Source organism: Erpetoichthys calabaricus, chromosome 2 (genome assembly GCF_900747795.2).
Source record: "Erpetoichthys calabaricus chromosome 2, fErpCal1.3, whole genome shotgun sequence".
In the NCBI taxonomy this organism is placed as follows: Eukaryota; Metazoa; Chordata; class Cladistia; order Polypteriformes; family Polypteridae; genus Erpetoichthys; species Erpetoichthys calabaricus.
The window spans coordinates 234,867,429-234,888,946 of NC_041395.2; the positions used below are offsets into that span (position 1 = coordinate 234,867,429).

Consider the following 21,518-nt stretch of genomic DNA (forward strand, 5'->3'; position numbering starts at 1 on the left):
CAGAATACCCTGTAAAAACCCATATAAACATGGAATGCACAGTAATGGGTCTTCCAAATGAATCCAAGTCTCCAGGAGCTATATAATAACTTGAGCCATCAGGCTGCCCTGCGTCTATAAGCCACAGAGTTAATATGCAAAAAGACAAGTAAATGATGGAATAATAAATTAATTTCCTTTTACAGTTTTTAAGGAAACTAAATATTCAAGCAGCAGCAATAAATACTTGGTCACTTTGCTCAGAATATACATTACACAGGACTAAGGTAGCTTTACAGAATCATGTATGGTCACACATTAAGTCAGTATTCAGTCAGATTTCTGTTCAGTCCATTTTTCTGTGTAATTTAGTCTACATAAAATGTTTATATTTAAAACAGATTCCCACAAAAGTTAAAAAAGAGAGGGAGAGGGAATATTCTAAAAGCTACTCATAAACTTGACACCCTGCTTTATTTGAAACATTTTCCTAAATGATGTGTATAAGACAAGTCAAAAAGGGGAACAGAAAAATCTAACGTTTACAGGAAATGGCCTGTACTCTTTACGTTTTTAAAGCTCTGATTCAATTTCTTTAATTTGACTGGGGCACTTGAATATTGGTTCCTCATTTTTCACTTTTGTTTCATGTAGCACTGAACCATTTGAATGGTGTTTAGGAAATGTCTCCTTCACATACAGCACAGAAAACCCTGCTTCTAGATTTTATATCCCGTTCAGTGAGGTCACCAGGACCTGGTGGGCAGATAACATTTTTAATTCTGACCATAACTCTCCCAGTATTTAAAAAACTACTGCTGCAATATTGCCAAAGCAAAAAATACATCTATCCATTTTACACCTTCATTTTGTACACATAATCAAGGGGTTTCAAAGTCTATCCTAGCAGCTTTAGGTACATGACACACCACACCGTGATAATTTATAATCCACAATTTGACAAGCATATAGTTCTGAAATGTACCAAGAAAATTTTTGTGCACACAGGAAGAAACGTGCCCATCTGACACAGTAGCAAGAATGAGACTTAAAAGTCTGTGCCTGGAGCTGTTATGCAGCAGCTCCCTGGTATGATTACTATATATACAAAATTAAACATGCTGTGACTAAATAGTTGCCTTTCTGCAAATTACATCTCTTCTTTCAGTCATCTCATTTTCATTTTACGTGGACAGTACTTTTTACTCCATGCTCAATATGGGACAGTGACAGGTCTGTTGGTCAATGATCACTGCATTTGAAGCTACAGCTCAACAAATATAAGAGCACCATAACCTTAAACTATTCTGTTTATATCTACCATCTGACTATTCCATTCCACCAAGAGGAAACCATACATTTTATATGCATCCATTCATGTTCTAACTCAACCTAGCTCAGGAAACACCGAGGAAAACAAAGGAACCAGAAATGGATGGGGTGCCAGCTCACTGTGTAGCATAAATTCTTTCACCACACCCATGTTTACATATAGATACAGGACTTTACAATATGGAAGAAAAATTAGAGCACCCAGGGGGAAAAAAAATTTAAAAAAAAAAGGAACAATCCCACACAGACATGACAACAATATGTAAATTCAATATGGTAAGATTCAAACCTAGGAAACTGCAAGATGTAATGCTGTGATGACAGTGTACCATCACCAAAATAATATTTCATGAAAAGGTTACAAAAAAAATAAATTCATAGATAAATAAATAATAAAGGTCTACTTTTATAAAATGTAACATTAAGAGAACGAAAAATTAAACAAGTTCTGCTTGGCCTTTACTCATATTACAACTGTACAGAGCAACAAATTTCAAATGAATAAAATGCAGACCCGTTACTGAGACCTATTGGCAAACTTGGGCTGAAAACCACGAGATTTCTTTACCAAATAAATTTTTTTGTGGTTTATTGAGAAAAGGGAGAACACAATGACTGTAGTACAGCCCAAATATCCTAGTTTAAAAAAGAAAAAATTTAAATCTCATTCAACTGAAACCCAGTCCTCATAAAACTCAGGTATGACAAATCAGGTGTGTAATTGTTTCATTCTACTCTGCATTTACCCTGCATTTAGATATATTTTTTTTTGGCAGATTTCTTTTCCAAAATTTACTTTAAATAGATGTGTGGACCTCCTCCATCCATGGTTCTCTCCGGTCTGGCACCAAAGGGTGCTGCCAGAAAAGGCATATGCCTCCTGCAACCTTAAAATTATTAAACTGCATTTTTACATTGAGAACTATCACAAAGTACTTTATATGGGGTTTTACGCAGCTCCAATTCACAATTTTGACTGGCCACATTGTTTATTTTTCTTCTACATTTTAGTTCATACTGGTTTTCTTATATATACTGTATATTCTAAGTATGACAAAATGTATCACTGTCCTTAAACCACTCTGCAGTGATGACTAATACTGTACAAGTTATTAAAATTAAAAGAAGAAAAAAAAATATGTAAAGACAAACGGACAGTCCTGTGGTCTGCACAAACAGCTTTAAAGTGTAGGAAAGAAGACACACAGACAAATTTCCCACGACAAATGTAACCCCTCTCTCTCTCCCTAGGGTACTTGTCTAGATAGTTATGGTGCAGATCAGGAAGAACCTTATGAGGCAACAGCTGACTATCGAAACTGGTGACCTCAAGACTGGCTTTGGACCTGTACAATTACAGTCTAAAATGACTTTCTCATCTTATGAAATGACATTGCTACTTACCAACAGCAATATAAGGGATGTTTGGCTAACTTTATTTACAAATATGATAAGAAAATGTGTTATTTTACAGCACTGGACTGGGCTCAGACCATGTTAATATTAGGCTAAAAATACACTGTGCTAAAAATGTGGTGTGCGAGTCTCTGGTGGCATTTATTATGAATACTACTAAACAAAGATATAAAATCGCACAAATTAAAGAAACCCTGTTTCTATATCCTTTATTAAAATGATCCATGATCTTACAATACAAGACATACTATATGTTCAGGTATTGTACATCCATCCATGCATTCATCCATTTATCCATTCTTCATACGATCAAGCCAAAGTACCTGGTGTTGTCTGGGCGTATCTGTATAATTGGTCAAAGAAAAAAAGCAAATATTCATTTGTTTTGTTGTTTTTTTTTTTTTTGTGATTGTTGGCTAAAATTCAATTGTCCCATCCATTATTTACACTACCTCTCTGATAACTATCAATGTCCCTGCTCTAATGAATCAAAAATTTGTTCTTTTTGGGTATAATTGGATTACTGCAGTTTCACAAAAAACTGTTTAATCCCACATTAACAAAATGGATGGCTTGTTAAATAAACGAATCATTGATACTACAAGTAAGATGAGCAAAACTAACGTTTTTTGTATTGTTCCTTCTATGGAACTCCTTCTCATGATGAAATTTTTAAAACTCCAAAAGCTGTACATGTTAATTTGTTTTAACTAATAACACATGCAAAATTAATTAACATCCACTCAGCTGTTTTAGAATAATCCCATTATGACTTCCCAATGAAATTCCTGAAACTCCATGTAGACTATACTTTAAATTACCTGAATAATAATGTAAACACAAAATTTTGTGACAGTAAATATAGCCATTATTGACCAATGCTCAATTTTTGTGTTGGTTCCCCAGAACACCACACTCCTGCCTTCATTCCCATGTAATCACTTACATGGAATGTAGCCTTCATAGTAAGTAGGGCCAAACCTAAGTACTACGCCAAATTCATTACCATCGGCTGAACCATTTTGGCATGATAATATGGTTTTAGTTTGTACCAAATCGCAATTACAGCACCCTTTCTCAATGAAATGTTGTATCAGGAGTAATACAGGTGCAAAGTGTGTTGATCTCACCCATTTTGGAGGAAGACATTTTTTGCCACTTCTCCATTACAACCACCCTTCTCTACAAAATTTTGGTAACACTTCAGTTTAGGTACTGCAAAACTGCACCTAGTATAATTTTACTATTATGTAACAAGACCTCAACAAACACTTCTTTGGGTCTTTATAACACTTACAATGTATCAGTAAAGTGTTTGTTTGTCTCTGCAATGTGACCTAACAAAACTGACACACATTTCTCTTGATATAGCATATTTAGTATAAGACCTGTGAATCCTATATATTAAAAAGTCATTTTACCATCATGTCAATATGTCACACTGCACCAAGATGAACAGCCTACCTACTGATGTTTTGAAGACCAAATTAACTGTTTGTTAAGGTCTTGTTCCATTAAAGTAAATGAGCAACAGATGCATTTTTGCAGCACCTACACCAGAGTGTTACTGAAATTTTTGAAACACCATGTCATCTGAATTTTAAGTTGGCCCTGCATTATTATACATTCAAAATTTAATTAAAGCCCCATTCAGACGGGATTAGCTTTCAACCAGGAGATGGGGTAAAGCAATTATTACAGGAGGACATCTGAACATTGAGTCCCTCCGAAATCACTCATGTTAGTAACGGTTTACAGACTGCATGTTCATGTCTTAGTAAAGATTATGAAGCCTTTTACTTTCTATAACTATTCTGTAAAAAATTACTCAAGGTAAAACTAGTACTCTGTGAATTGACATGTCAGTAAAATTCTGTTATTTAACTGATTCAGAAAGGACAAAAATTGCAGATGTCCTCTTTTCTCTACATTCATAATGGCTAACACGGTACAACACCCTAGTACTACAGATGTCCTCCAGTAATAATTACTTTACCCCACCTCCTGGTGCAAAAGTAATCCCTTCTGAATAGAGCTTAAGACCGACTCTACCATTTAGAGTACTGAATAGTTTCTTAGTTATCCCTCCACCCATTACAGCCCCCTCCCAGTTGAATTTTATGAAATGTCATATACCAGACTTAGGTTTGACCAACAGCAACCAAGATGCAAAATTTCATGAAAATCATTCCAACTGTTTTTGCATGACTGGTGCACAGACAAACAAATAGACATGATGCGATCTGAGAGTTGAAATGAGGTCCTTAGTGTGAAAAATTCAAAAGACAGAGGGCATTACAATTTTATTTATGTAGATACACATATTCACACACACACGAAAGATATGCCTGTTGCTGCAAGAATACCACCACAGAACCACACAGAGGTAGTAGTAGAGAATGACACAGCAACCTAATAATCCTTTACTTCCACCCCCAGCCAGGAAGACCTTGAACAACTGAAGGGATCATAATGTCACTAAAGCCCTGTCACCATATTAAAGTCCCGGCACATTACAGTTGTCTTTTTGGAGCAGCAATGGAGCCAAGACACACGTGTGCAACAACTACTAGCAATACCTTTACAAGAAAAGTAATAAAACAGCACCATCGGTAAACATACAAGCCCATTCCACTCTAGCTCTTTATGGTAATTTGTCTTTTATTGTTAGGATGGCTACAACAAACATATACACCTATCCATTTTAAGACATGTAACATGAAACACACTGAACACCTTGCCAAGTGAAATGGAATAAAAAAAAAACTACACATTTATTATCCATTTTAAGACATGCAAGATGAAACACACAGAACATCTTGCCAAGTGAAATGGAATAAAAAAAAATACAGTTATATAAAGAAAAATATAAGGCACTGGTATGTACTGCTGCTCCATTCAGGGGCGATTCCCATCTTGCTTCGGCCCCATGTCCATTAACTAATGGGTTATACAACTGAATCAAAAGACTACTGCATACTAAATTTGTCCTCACAGGTGGCGCAGTGGTAGTGCTGCTGCTTTGCAATAAGGAGACAGTGGAAGATTGTGGGTTCGCTTCCCGGTTCCTCCCTGTGTGGATAGCGCTTTGAGTACTGAGAAAAGTGCTATATAAATGTAATGAATTATTATTATTAAATGAGAATGGTGGTGCAGTGTTTAGGTTTCTTGCCTCAAGGCTCCAGAGACCTTTAATCACATGTCTAGAGCATTCATGTTCTCCACTGATCTGCATGAATTTTTCTTCAAGTACTCCAGTTTGTGACCACATGGCTAAAACAATGTACAGGTTAAGCGAAATGACCACTGAACTGGTCTAGAATGACTGGGAGTGGGTGTGTTCTAGTCTTATCATAGTTGTAGCTGCAACAGACAGCAAAGTATAAGGCATGTACTACAGCTGTCAAAATGAAATTGCAGACTAAATATACAATATAGGTTTCTTCCAAATTCCAAAGACCTGTATGTCTGGTTAATTAGAGATTCTAATGTGGCCTAGTATGAGCAAGTATAGGTGTGTACAATACATGACAGCCACAAAATGGACTGACAACCCACCCTGAGCTAGTTCCTGCCTTACACCCATTACTAGGCCAGAACAGGCATTAGGCCTTGTAACAGTAAAAAAGTGGGTCCTTTAATATTTATACATAAAACTGCTGATTTAAATCTTGTACCTTGAGACGTTTGCAAATAGCAGATACACACAGTGTTCACATTAGGTTACAATACACTGTAGCACACAACTCTGGCTGCTGGTGCTGCAATGGTGGACAGTGTTTCATGAACGGTACTGTACTGTAAATTACAGCACTGTACAGACTTGTCAATCAGGTACAACACTTTCTACATGGGTTCTTGAAGGTGCACAATAGGCTGGGATCAGAATTGGCCTTGTACTTTCAAGTAGCTTTGCAACTATTCATCTTATCTGCCTTATCAAGTACAAATAAAAACCCTTGTAAGAGAGAGGCAAATAAAACTACACAAAATGAGGACACCCTACCTAAATGACAACAGTAAGATGTAAAATTTATGAAAGTTCTGATTTTCAGTCATCATGTGGTAAGGATTCTGATCATGTTTGTCAATTAGATAGATAGATAGATAGATAGATTAGAAATGTAGCTTGTTTCCATTGACTGATGTGTTGGTGAATAGGCGAATTAAATATGCTGAAGTTCACCAAAATCTTATCTTTAACCTCTTACACAACCCAACAGGTTTAATCCTGAAACTTTGTTTTAGTTTCTTCGAAGATTTTAATCCACATTGCTTTAAAATGGTATTTCTACCGCATGAATGCTGCATTTTGGGAGAAAGGCGCTATAAAAGCAGTGAGTCTTGGGGGAGCTGCACATGTCTTGGACTGGCAGTCGGCGCTGCTCAGTAAACAAAGCAGAGCAATCACGTCGCTCCACTCGAGAGAAAAGCGTGCCATCGTGCCCGACTAAAGCAAAATAAAGGTTTCCATTCGACTATCTTACTGAATATTTGGCGTTGTTTTAAAGCAAGGATCACTTACTAGTACTGCTTGGTGCATTTAAAGGGAAAAAATACACGCATCGTTTGCTATTCTGCCTTACTTCGAAGTGAATGCCGCTACTTTCGTTTGTATGCATTTTCAAGCGTCAGAATTTCTTTTATGCCCCTCGGTGGCCCTTATAGAGAAAGGGCTCATGTCGGCGGTTGTGACGTGCTACCAAATAAATACACTTTCCAGGAGCACCTATATATCACCCGCTCCAAGAAGTGATGAAAATCCGTACTGCGTACCGCCGCCCCCCCCCCCGGCACACACACACACACACACACACACACACACACACGCCCCCCCCCCCCCGCACAACATACAAAGGATCTCTCCACCTAGTCTATTTATACGAAATGTGCATCGATGGATGCACTCCCGAACGCCTTTCGAGCTGGATGCAGTGTTAAAGTACAGCAATCCAAACAAAACAGCAGACAACCCAAGTACAGGATACAACTTCAGGGCAACTTTCTTAGCAGTACGCTGTATTAATAAATAAGCTGCTCATGTCCAGTTTTCTTTAAAAACACAGAAAGCAATAATAAACAGAGCGATTAGGGGAAAAAAGCAATACCCACGGAAGGAAAGCGTCTTTTAACGCTACCGGACAGTACCCGTGGAGGTCTGGCAGGCGGCGCGCTCGCTGTCCGCTCCCTCCAACACCACGGAACCTTTCCAGTGCAGAGCGCAACCCCAGCTGAAGCAGCGCTTCTTACACACAGGGGCTATATTCGCACTCAGCTACTCCATCTCCGACAAACGTGAAGGGGTGGCACAGGAAGCGTACGGTTTAAGAAATGTAACCCAAACAATAAGAGGCTTACCCACTTTCAGCATCGGGTTTTGTTCACTAAGGTATACCTGGCGTGAGCATTCGGTTGTGCAAGTTGCGTGAAATAAACTATAGACTCCCTGCGGTGCGGATAACCACGGACACCCGTCGAAGACATGGCACCTCCCGCTCCAGAGTCATCGGGAAACAAAAAAGGAAGTCGCCTCCCTCCGGCTCTTGAATTGCAAGCCTGCAGCAAGTGAGGCGGTCGCAGAGGGTTTTCTGCAGCCACTCAGAAGTGCCTTTGATTAAAAGGACTGCTACGAGGAGCGAATTCATGATATGAAATAGTCGGTCAGGAAAATGCAGAAGAAAAAAAATTCATCACCATATATAACACTCCTTAGTCTACATTATTTACGTACATGCATGTTCGTTTTTTAGGAAAGCAACTATTTTTTTTCTTTTAGTATTACACACAAAGTTGTGCTTTAAGGAAATAAGAATAACTGGTTTGTTATATTATTTTCCAAATACACTTTTCACAATAAAAGAACATCTCAATAGGAGCAGATGCGAGTTAGAAACTAATCTATGATAGGACACACTCAGTGCAGTCACTAACACTCATTTTTCCGTCCATTGCTTCTTCCAGTTCAGGGTCATAGGGAGCCAGAGACTATGCCGACAGCGTTAATCGCAAATCAGGAAACAATTTAGGATAGGGCAAGAGTCCAGCTCCGTGCAGACTTGCTTACTCATATTGAGACAATAGAAATGTTGTCATCCTAACCTACACTTTTAGATGTCACAGGAAAACCAGTGTGCCTGGAGAAAATCTATGCAGACTTTGCATAAAAATTTACTGGCCTGTCTTCTCTTTTGGAGCTGTGAAGGCAGCAGCACTCCCCACTGCACCAGTTTACTGCCTACAAATAAAAACTGAAATCAAATTAATTAGTGTAAAATTCTTTTCCATTTTCCAAATCTGTTTTTTCCATTGTAGGGGTGGTGGAAGGGTGCAAATGACCACTGCTGAGTTACACTAATGCATTACTATCTATTTGCATCCACTTGCATTTGGCTAATTTGGGGCTGCAGTTAACCTAACTTCCATAGTTTTAATAGACAAGCATTTTTTTTTTTTTTACAGACGCTTAATCAATAAATAATGCTCCAAAGAAGACAGACTCCTCTTCACCTAATGACTACTGACAAGTGGCACTTGTATCTCGTATTGTGAAGACCTTTGAGAGATTCATCCTGGACTGTACAGGTCCTCTTGTTGTAGACCACCTGGATTCACTGCAGTTTGCCAGTTGGACAAAGATTGGAGTGGAGAATGTAATTATCTCTCTGCTCAACAAGACACAATCTCACCGGGACAAAGCTGGCAACACTTATGGGGATTATGTTTTTTGATTCTCCAGTGCCTCCAATACCATCAAGCCATCCCTGTTAAGGAGTAAACTCAGAGATATGTAGGTGGATGAGCCTATGGCATCCTGGATAATGGACTGTCAGGGAGACCGCAATTTGCGAGACACAAGGACTGTGTGTCTGATATGGATGTGAGCAACACTACAGCACAAAAAGCTATATCTCCGCTTGGGGACAAATTAGGATTTATTTATCTGTCTAACAACTCACTCTTTCTCAAACACACAACAGAATAAATAAAATGAAAGAAAACTTCTGACTTGGTTTAAGATAAAGAAAAATTACAATCAAAGTGAGGCATTATATACACATAGCATTATGCTGAATAATTTGTTGGCTCAAAGTGCACAGTGTTAGCACATCAGAGAGAAGATGTGAAGCACCGTTTATAATGGCATTTGGGAGGCCTGGAGAAAATCCACAGATACATTGTACTGCCTTCAACTACACTGAAAACCCTGGCCCTATGAGGCAACAGTGCTAAGCAGTGTTCCACCCTACATCAAATGGTGTATTTTTGTTTACTGTATGGTGGTGTATTGTGGTCCAGGTTGGGAGTATTAATGCAAAAATGAGATGATACTAATTGCAGATAATGACGGTTACATGATATCTGTCATGCCTGTTAAGAAGAAAACAAGGGGAAGATAAAAAAAACACATAGCTGGCCTACACTATGCCTACATTTTCTTAGTGCAACACCTTCAAAGACAACACCGTCCATGAGTTGTTAAGAACACCTACAGACATGGGCCAATGGGTCACAGGTGTAGGACTACTTTCAAGACACCCAATATGAAATCTGCCTTTGACTGCTCACACCATTACGGATTAAGCCTGAAATGGTGTCAGGTCATCCACAGAGATAAGTTCTGGTCCTTCTTTTGGCTTGCTGAACTCACCTTTAAATCGGTGGACATAAGAATGGACCAGAGTGTAACCCAGAAACAGTGTTCAACTATACACAGTTGTCACCATTTAGGAACAAGTACAAAATATCCTCACTACCACCTAGCTTCATTTCCTACCAAGCATGTGACTGCGGTACACCAGATAAACTCCCCACTACACAAGCTGGAGGAGCAGAGTTAGAAGACAGTAACAATGCCTATATGCAATATTATTGCAACATTATTCTGGACAAATAAATCACTCTGTTCACTCCATCTCTGAAGTAATTTCTTACAAGCTCTCTGTTCCATATGCCAACTTTTATACAAACACTTTACAACTGTGTCTGTGTGCAACTTTGTTTCGGCACATACTGTTAAAATAAACCAGAATAAAACGATCATTCCATCTTCTGACTCTTGGAGCATCTCTTGGCAGCACTAGACACAAAGAAGGGAACAGTCTTGAATCGGTCACAAGTCACTCCCACAACACATATTGACTCATACTATGCCAGTTTAGATTCAGATTGCCACCAAACCTCTCATTTTTGGGAGTGATTTGGGCAGGGATTAAAGCCCACAGAGAAACCAAATACATATTTAAGGGCCAAGTACCTGTCAGTTTCTACTACTGTATATCTAAAGGATTGTTTCATATATTTGGTGCAAAAAAGAAAGTTTAAATAGGACAACCATCATTCAAGCAGGGTTTCATATAAAAATGTTTTTATGAAGTAGCCATCCATTTTTATAAATAGCAGAAGGTGGCATTAGAACTTAAGACTAAAACTTACTAAAACGTCTAGTGTGCTGCTGTGGCAGGAGTTTTAGTTTTCAACCAGAGTAATTGTGTCTCCATTATGGTTAAAATAAGCTGGCTTCAAAATGAATGAATGGTTGCAACTACATAATATGCCTAACCAAATGTTGAAGTGGAACTCTCTTCTCCATCCAAACACTTAAAACAAGATACTGTACTTTTACATTCGAGTTCTCATCACACATTTACTATTATATCCACTTGTTGTTAAGGCTAAGTAAAACACAGTAGCAGTGTTTGCATTTATCATAAATACAATTAAATATAAATATATTTTCTTACAACATATAACTCCTTCAAAATCTACATTAATTATACTGGAAGTTTGTAACTAAACAACACTTGATAACAATAATTACTTTGAACCTCAAGTTAAGTTTAGGAATTAACAGAATGCACACTTCTGAAGCATAGATTAGTATCATACTTTTGAAAAAAAAAATGAAATCCAGTTGGGAGGACTGACTGTCAGATTTGTTCATTTGAGCTACATGGTTTACTTCACTACTTTCCAAGTTACAGACTTGATGTGGTTCAAGTAGTCAGACTGGGCAGGGTCTCCTGGACAGGCAGGAGGAGGAGTATAGTCACCTAATCAAGGACTTTGTTAAACGGTGCGACTCAAACCACCTACAACTGAACACCAGCAAAACCAAGGAGATGGTGGTGGATTTTAGGAGGACCAGGCCCCTCATGGACCCCGTGATCATCAGAGGTGACTGTGTGCAGAGGGTGCAGACCTATAAATACCTGGGAGTGCAGCTGGATGATAAATTGGACTGGACTGCCAATACTGATGCTCTGTGCAAGAGAGGACAGAGCCGACTATACTTCCTTAGAAGGCTGGCGTCCAACATCTGCAATAAGATGCTGCAGATACTCTATCAGACGGTTGTGGCGAATGCCCTCTTCTACGCGGTGGTGTGCTGGGGAGGCAGCATAAAGAAGAGGGACGCCTCACACCTGGACAAACTGGTGAGGAAGGCAAGCTCTATTGTAGGCACGGAGCTGGACAGTTTGACATCTGTGGCAGAGCGACAGGCACTGAGCAGGCTCCTGTCAATCATGGAGAATCCACTGCATCCACTGAACTGTATCATCTCCAGACAGAGGAGGAGCTTCAGCGACAGACTGCTGTCACCGTCCTGGTCCACTGACAGACTGAGGAGATTGTTCTTCCCTTACACTATGCGACTCTTCAGTTCCACCCAGGGGGGTAAACATTAACATTATACAAAGTTACTGTCTGTTATACCTGCATTTATATCACTCTTTAATGTTTTTTTTTTTTATCACTATGCTGCTGCTGGAGTATGTGAATTTCCCCTTGGGATTAATAAAGTATCTATCTATCTAGGGAGCCTACGTTCACATTCTGAAATGCTCAAAAAGTGCACTTTTGAGTTCTTCATGCTCAATAATTCCAATAACTGCTTCCCGCATATTTTGAAAGCATTAACATACTCCTTTAATTCAGTCTTCAGTCTTCCTTGTTGTAAAAATGTGAGTCCATCAAGTACTGTATGTAAACAGTTATGCTACTTGTCAGAAAAGAACATGCTGTTCTAACGGTGTTTCACAGTTCAAAAAAAAAAAAAAAAAAAACGTTCATTATTGCCCACTTGTTGACATAGCTTTGACAACAGTTTTAACAGAGTAAAAGCCTATAAACATCCATTGTCTGGACTCGATTATTCCATCACAGGGCCAAAACCTCCCAGATTCTACTCTGGCACTATAGTGAACAACTTTAGATGGGACACAAGTTCATCACAGAGTACAAACATAATTAGTTTATGAAAATGAGACATTTCAGCCACACATAGTTCCACAATTCTTGCTAAAATGGTGTTTTCGAAATGTTGATTTGAAAAAATTGTGCATTACTAGCTTTGACATTACTGTTCCAATTTCTAAAATTGTGTTTCTAATCAAAGCTGCAACAGCCAAACTTTCCTGGCAGTAATGGACACAGGGCAAGAACCAGGAAGTGTATCTATTCGTCCATGCCAAAACAAATAGTTCCGTAAATGTACATTTATGTCACATTATTATATAAAAAAAATTAACTTCATGTCATTCTAAATGTAATCAGGCTCCAGCACTGCAACTATGCACCCTATCTAATAACACATTCTAAATAACAACTGTCATCATTTTAGATTTGTACTCCACACATGCCAAGAGATATAAAGTAGCACAAATCCTGTTTCCCTCTATAATTGCTTCTTTTTACTCTGTGGTAGTGGACAGTGGCTAGTCCACAAGGATTTCTCAAGTCTTTTAACACTTTCCATTGTGGACTCCATATTACACAGTTACATGCAATATTATTAGTTACACTTCTATATTATTCCTCTAATCATGCTTACAAAATTAAATGGTTGCTGGTGCCTATTCCATATCATTGTTCACATGACATTAGCAAGCTCTGGATTGGGCAACAGTCTACTCCAGGGCCTATTCACACAAACATACACCAACATACATAATGTTCCACTGAGAGAATGCCATTTAACCTTACCCACAAGTCTTTGGTGTTTGTTTTCCTTATACATCCCCTAACACACAAAATTCACACTGACAACAACAAGGTTTAGGATTCAAATGCAGAGCACTGGGTCAGTGAGGGAGAAGCACTTACCCCAGTCCTCCAAAAACATGATCCAATATTAATTCAATAAAGGAGAAACCAAACTGATTAAACACACAAGTCAATACACTGTTTAAAAAAAACAAAACTCAAGTGAATACAGTATGTAAAGTATTAGATTTAGTAATTGGTGAAGCCCCTTTGAACAGAAACAACCACAATCAAACACTTACTGCAATTGCTGATCTGACATGTACAGCGGTTTCAGTTCATTTATATTTTTTGGATGTCTCCCATGAAGAACCTTGCAACGACAAAGATCAGACTTGGTCATTCATAAATGTAAAATTTCATCCGTTTACAACACTCTTGTCGATTCATTCTTGTTGTGAGATTGGCGCTTGGTTGGCGCTGACCCGACACAGACTGACAACAGAGGCATGTGTAAAACAAAAAGATTTATTTTTTTCTTCACCTGTGGGGCACGTCTTCCCCATGAACCCCACAGGCACAACACAGTCCCAAAATACACTCCTTCTCCTCCAAGGGCGGCAGCTTCTTCTTCTTCTTCTTCTTCTCCTCCTCCTCCTCTCTGGCACCTTGAGTAGTGGCTGCAGGCTCCTCTTATAGCCCACCCGGGTGTTGCTACGCTCCTGCCCAGACGGGCTTGTTAAGCCATGCAGCTCTATGCAGCTCCCCCTGGCGGAGGCCACGGAGCTCAACTAAGATGAGCTCTGGGGTTCCATGAAAGTGGCCCCAACGCAACCCAGGGGGGCTGCCAACAAAGGTTCCGAGGGACATAACGTGGCTCCCATGGCTGCTCCCCCAGATCTAGTGACAAAGGGGCATCCTGGCCATCCGCCACATTGTATATGGGGTCATTGTCATCCTGCATGACCAAAAGTCATTTGTGAGTCGCATCACAAAAACAAGCATCAATGTTCTCCAGTAGCATAACCTAATAATTCTAGAATTCTTTACTTAAGCAAGGACTGCAAGCTGTCTAGCCCTTCCAGTAGCACTGCAACTCCACACCATGTTACCTCTATTCTGTTTCACAGCTGGAATAACACTTGTTTCTGGTACACAAAGACTTCTCAAAATGTAACACTGTATGCTTTTACCAAAAAGTTCAACTCTTTTATCGTGTGTGGAGAACATTGTTCCCATCATATTTTAGTATATCTAAAAGGGTATTTAGCAGGTCTAAAACAGGCTTTTTAAATAAAAGAATCTACTAATGTAATTAAAGAGATACAAACAACATTCTTGTTCAGTCTCCCTCTTATCACACTTGGTTACAGACAATATAAAGACCTAGAGATACCTGCAGATACTTAGCTGTCACCCCAGTGTTTTCACGTCCATGAACACCGTACCGCACATTGTTCACCGATCTTGGCAGGATGTCCACTTCTATGGAGACCAGCATTGGTACTTAATATTTTACATTTGTACAATGCCTGCTTGATTAATGGCTGTTCAAGTGTTTAAAAAAGCTTGATTTACCATACTAGAATGTACAAGATTCAAAGGCAACCTCCTGTCCTGAAGCATGTCTCATCACCAATAAAAGTGATATCGCTGACATGTACACTAGTAGTTAATATTATACATGGGAATGAAAAGGTTTTAATTAAAGTGTAGCAGGAACAAACAAGAAAAGAATGAAGCCTATGAGAGATTACCAGAACACATTTATGACATTAGTTTTGATAAGAACATTTTACTTTTTTTTACTTTAGTTTATAAAGGTACTAGGTGTCCTTTTTTAATTTTATTTTGTTGCCTGAATTAGAATATACGAGGGATGTTCAAAAAGTTTCCACACTTTTATATTTTCGTTGGAAACGGTGAAGACAGGAGGAGTAGTAATTGGGCATAAAAAAAGTTAGTACGATGCTGGGAAAATTGCATCGCAAACAAAGGTGATTCTATAGAAAAGTGATGCAATTTCTTAATAAAGAGTTAAAAAAAAGTGCGGAGGTTTTTGAATGTCCCTCGTACATCTCTGCTAATAAGCCAATACTGTAAGTCATCATTTATTTTGGTGCTTTCACAGACACACATAAAACTTAATACCTTGGCTAAAACAAACATGCTAGAACTAGCATGTGAATTTTAACCATTCCTGGCACACAAATGTGTACTCCGTGTGTCTGAACACATAGCCTGTGTGTTATTTAGGTGCTATGGCCTACAGAAAAAAATCATTAGAATGAACATGCTTTTGCATGAAAGCATTATTAAATAATTTGCCTCAATTAAAAGTAAGAGTATTAATAACAGCCAAAAAGTTATTGCTTCAAGTAAAATTTGTTTTATGATATACACTGTATTTTAAAGCTTTGCTATAAACATTCTGCAAAATCATCTCAGCAGTAAGAATGTACTTTTTGTCCATTTATTAGGAGAAGCAATTAAAAAAATACCTAAGTATAATGTGTGCATAATTTGGGTGGCTAATACATTTTTTTAACTCAAACTAAACTTTATACATAAGGGTTGATGTAAAACTCATTTGCTTGCTAACATATGCATAGCAGTTAAATTTAGTCGACAATTTATGAAGTAAAGTTCCTTCAGTAATGTGGATATTTGGGGACACTTGAAAACATAGTGTGGGAGGTCTGAAACTAAGGTATCAAGGCTATTATAAAGAAATTACAACTGCAACAGTATGACTAAATATTTTCCCCCATCTTCTTGTTGGCCACAAATTGCAAATCTGCCATAAGAATGTCTTCACGTGTGCTAGTTCCACAAATGAAGCTCCATGAGATTTCTATTTTTCCACTGCACATATTAATATTAGGCAAGTTCATAGATGGGAGCCTAATATTAAGTCCTCACTAATCTCCATCTACTAATTCCAACAAAGCAACCTTGACAATTTTCCAGAAGAAGTGAAAATATTAAAATATGTTTAAAATCATGGTGCTGTGACTTATCAAACATGAGTAGCATTTACTATGTATTCCTATAAAAGAGCAGCACGATGCATGCCTGGTTTAATGTTAACCAGGCGTTTAAAGTGGCAATAACATAAACCAATAAGTATTATTATCGACCACAATTAGCAACAACAACATTCACACACAAGAACAAGAGGGAAATATGTCAGGCACACCAATGACATGGATCCTTAATTTTACAAATTGCATAAAGCATACCAGTATGTATTACTATAAATAGGATTACAGTTTAGTCTAAAAGTTATGTAACATCATCACATGACTTCTTATATAGATAATTTAAAAAAAGTTAACATCAGTAAGGTCATTCAGGAATGAATAACTTCTTCTATCATATCATATTCTCTGAAAAAGCTAAAGCAGAACAGCCATTAGACATATGCAATAAGCTTCAAGTTCTACTTTAGTGTATAAATTCTGCATCAATCAAGGACAACAGTTTAGTTGCTGCAGATATTCAGACCCTGAAATATAATTTATTTCACTATTTAAGTTAATTTATATTTAAATGAAGTCTACAAAATCATTAAAACCTGTATTGTGACTATAGGCAGACCCATTTTGACTTCAAGCGGCAAGGTTTTGGAAAGGCCTACTGTTTTTATCATTCCTTGATAGTATATAAAAATGTATTTTGTTAGACTTCAAACTATCTAAAAAATGTTTTAAATGAACAAAATCTATAAGGAAGCAACCTATGAATACACAATTTGGAAGGAAAAAAGTAATACATTATGATGAAACTATAGGTTTTCAACCTCAGCTTGCTAATGTATTTTAATAATGCTTATAAAATCTTGATGCCACCAAACACCATTGTCCTCTAGCAGCTGCTGAAGAACTACACTTCAGTTTTGATCCATCCCTCAAGGGCCAGGTCTCTATGGCAGCTTTGGGATGTCTTCCCTGGTTGATAAATATTAGTGTCTTGTTCCTTATGAGGCCTGTCTGATGATATTTAGCATCCAGAAAAATAACATATATTCCTAAACAAGTAATCTAAGACCTCTTCCACTGTAATGAACATAAAAAATTGTTTTCAAGGGCACTTTTTGTACAAACAAGTATTGCTGTCGGCTCTTGCACCATCCGTCATTCTCACTTGACTTTTATTGTATCTTGCCAAATATCCCATTTAAAACATACCTTTTTCCTGTGCCACAGTACTTGTGTTCCTTTACCGCTGGCATAGGTCATTAAATGTTAGCCTTGGCGATGTACACATAAACTTTTCCATAACTACATTACATTAAAATTTAAATAAATGTAGCATTTTTCTACTCTTACTTTTATAACCATCGGCATCAAACCACCTCTAGTGTATCACAGAAGATTTCATGCCTTGCCTTCAACCACCAGGTGAATTTTTATCTTGCTTTACACACATGTAGGATTTTATTCATGGCAAAGAGTAAAGTCGAAAAATAAAAGACAGATCGATTTACCCCATCTGTTTCCAAAATATGACTAAAATTCTTATACAGGTTTAAAAATAGCCTTTGGATTAAAATCCAAGTTTTGATTTGGGGAATCCCCTCCTTCCCAGCAAATCTAATGCCATTATCTAAACTGTGGCTGCAACTGTAAATACACAAAGTCTACTCTGCTGTTAAGCAGGACTGCTGATTTAGGAGTAAAAAGAATTTGAATAATTTTTTTATTATTGTGATTTCTGAACAGTTATTGCAAGTCTAGAAACAGCAAGATAAAAAAAAAATCAGATTATGATCAATTACATTATTCTCAACGCTTGGGTCGTGATTTGCAATTGTTCACAGTGGTAGTGGGTTTCTGCTTCAAAGATCATGCTCGATTCACCAAGGGTTATACACTGTGACAATCATGCTTGATTCATGAAGGGGGACCCCCACCCCATCTTTGTGTATCGTGAAGACATTTGCATGGGAAAAAGTGGCTTATGACACCAGAAAGGATGAAAAAAGCTGCATTACATCACCATGACAGTTTTATCAATGATCCATTTTCTAATTAACAATTTCTTTTTTAGAAGGTTGTGGGAAGGAGATACAGGCACAAAGGATTCTTGGACAGGATGCTAGTCTAGGCGCAATCACAAACTAATACTCCCTCATACTGGAGGAATGAAGTGTTGCCAATTTATGTTATCTGCACATATCTGAAACTAGAGAAAACTGGAGTACCCAGAGAAAACAAACAGCAAATTCATTACAGTACTGTGAGGTAAGAGTGATAACAATCACACAAATAAGCAGCATCCCAATTATAAACCAATTACAGCAAAATCTCTTCCATTGTTGACATATACATACAGTATATCCTGGATCTGTCAATGGTACTTTGTTTCAGTAATTAAAGAAAAAAAAACATTATTAGCAAATATATTAGTATTTACAGCTTATGTAAAAATCAAAGGTATGTAAAACGTTTGGTTCTCAAATAATTACACTGATGTTATGGTATATAAGTTAAAGGGAAAACAAACTAAATAAATTAAGGTTAATGAACAGTCTGCAGTCAACAATTCTTCAATTCTAAAGCTGTATTATTTTCACAAAACTTTGCAAAGCGCTAGTCCTTCTCTTTTGACCCAATTTTATTTTTTTAAAAAGCCACGAGTGGTCTGAAGAAAACTCCCTCCCATGGACAATTTCTAGTCTGATGACACATTTTAGGGGAATTCCATTAGTGCAATAAACTCAGAACAAACTACAAGATATCAGTAATGGATACAGAATGAAACAAAAAACAAACCACAAATACAGTAACCTCATGTTTACCTACCTGAACCAACTAAGATATCTTCTGATTCTTTATCAGAAATCACTACACACTGACTGTAACTGTTGATAATATTTAAAACGTTACTTACAGATTTAATGCAAATATTTTCCAAAAATAACCTCTGTGAAATGTTTGAGGAAGTTTGAAACAGTATTGCTAATTGCCAGAGGAAATGAAAGTTAACTGGCAAATTTCCAGGAAGGTTTTTCTGTCCAACCACCCATTCCTAAACTTAAGCTCAATTACTAACCAGAGGGCTGCGTAGCAAGAAAGGAAGAAAAAAAAAAACAAAACACAAACAACACAACAAAAAAATATTTTATAGCATTTTATTTAATCTGTGAACGTTGCATTAATTATAATTGACAAATAAAGCAAATATTCAGTTATGTATAGATAACATAAGCAATAACGTTATAGCTAAAACAATATTAACAATTCAAATAATTGTGTCAGAATGGGTGACACTGGCTAAAAAAAGTTTTACTTATTGCGTTTTAGAACTAAAGCTGAAACAGTTGTTCCTGTTTTACCTCCAAATTGAAACTTAGGAGTTGGTAACTCCTGCAAAATTTCAAATCCTGCAAAACACAAAAAACAAAAACATGTTAACTCCTTATGTTGACAGTACATAAAAATGGAATTAATTTAGGGCCAAAACTTTTCTAAAACATTAAACTGTTTCTAAAAAGATCCAAATACCCATTGACTTCCATAGTGTCTTGTAAAAATGACTGCCAAATTTAAGAATCAGCATTATAAAAGATAAAATCACAAAGATGAGACAATTAATATCATCAGCATTGTACACAGCAGCGTTCCAGTAAAAACAAACATATATTTAAACACAAAATTGAAAGCAAATATAATCTTAATACTGTACATAATTCGCCTGCCTCCTCACTCACTCACGTCCGTCCGAAGCCGAATGCGCAGTCGCCTTCTGCGCACGTCCGAAGCCGAATGCGCAGTTGCCTTCTGCGCAGCTGCCCGAAAAACCTTACGAGACCGACATCCAACCCCAACATCGCGGCAGGTGGCGGATTTACAGCCGCAAAAATTCAAAGAGAAAGGCGTCTTCGATTAAAGCGCTAGAGGCCTGAAAGGCGATTTCGACTACAGCTCGAGGCCTAATTACGCATTCTGATTCAATTACGCATTCATTCAATACACCTATATCAGATTTGTGGTGCTTATACTTATTACTATTCCATATTGTACTGGAACATTCATCATTCAATATTATACTATAGGCCTGGAAAATTCATCAACTAACGGTACAAGCCTGTACAGTAATGAGTAAACCGGACTACAATCATTACAAAACAACTTCTTCATTACTTATCATTTGTTCTTCATACACTGCTGACACAAAGTCGTGCCAGTTTCATCTTACGTTGTCGAAACGGGCTCTTTGTCTAGTTTTTCATAAAAAGCAACAAATATTCAGAAAATATTTAGTCCACTCCTCATATTCTTTCTTACAAATAATGATAGCAGAACTGGGACTGTTATTTTGTAAATCTGAAGGTTTATTAGAAGTACTTTTTGATTTTGTGTTTTGGAAGTGGAGTGTCTAGCTTGCTATGTGTGTTGGTCAATTTTGAAACATTTTTATTCAAAGTAAAAATTCAGTTAACATGAGCATTTACAAAACCCATTTCCAGAAAAGTTGAGATATTTTCTGAAGTGCAATAAAAACAAAAGTCTGTGATTTCTTAATTCTATTGAACATTTATTTAACTGATAAATGTTTTCATTGATCAATGTTTTATAAATATAAACAAATTTAAAATTTGATGCCTGTAATACACTCAAAATGTTGGGACAGAGACACGTTTACTTTCCTTTTAATTACACTTTTTACTCATTTGGAAACTAAAGATACTAATTGTTGCAAGCTGAAAGTTTGCCAATTCTTGCTTGATACAAGTGTTTGGCTGCTGATCAGTCTATAATTATAATTTTCAGATTGTCCTGTACATGATGTGCATTTTCAAT

At 37.4% G+C, this 21,518-nt stretch overlaps 2 protein-coding genes across 5 annotated transcripts in view; both read right to left on the minus strand.

The window, feature by feature from the left end:
* Window positions 1-8,254, minus strand: part of fam53b (family with sequence similarity 53 member B) — a 207,610-nt gene extending 199,356 nt beyond the window's left edge. The window contains exon 1 of one of the 4 annotated variants that reach the window (XM_028795259.2): window positions 8,086-8,254. The gene's annotated coding sequence lies outside the window, so the exon portion shown is untranslated. Of the gene's footprint in view, window positions 1-7,839; window positions 8,000-8,085 lie in introns of those variants that run through there. The other 3 variants (XM_028795257.2, XM_051922863.1, XM_051922861.1) reach the window with 3 other exon arrangements.
* Window positions 8,255-19,830: 11,576 nt separating this feature from the next.
* Window positions 19,831-21,518, minus strand: part of eef1akmt2 (EEF1A lysine methyltransferase 2) — a 51,088-nt gene continuing 49,400 nt past the window's right edge. Inside the window, exon 6 of the mRNA XM_028795263.2 lies at window positions 19,831-20,098. Coding sequence (XP_028651096.2) covers window positions 20,001-20,098 — 98 coding nt within the window. The 3' untranslated portion in view covers window positions 19,831-20,000. The remainder of the gene's footprint in view (window positions 20,099-21,518) is intronic.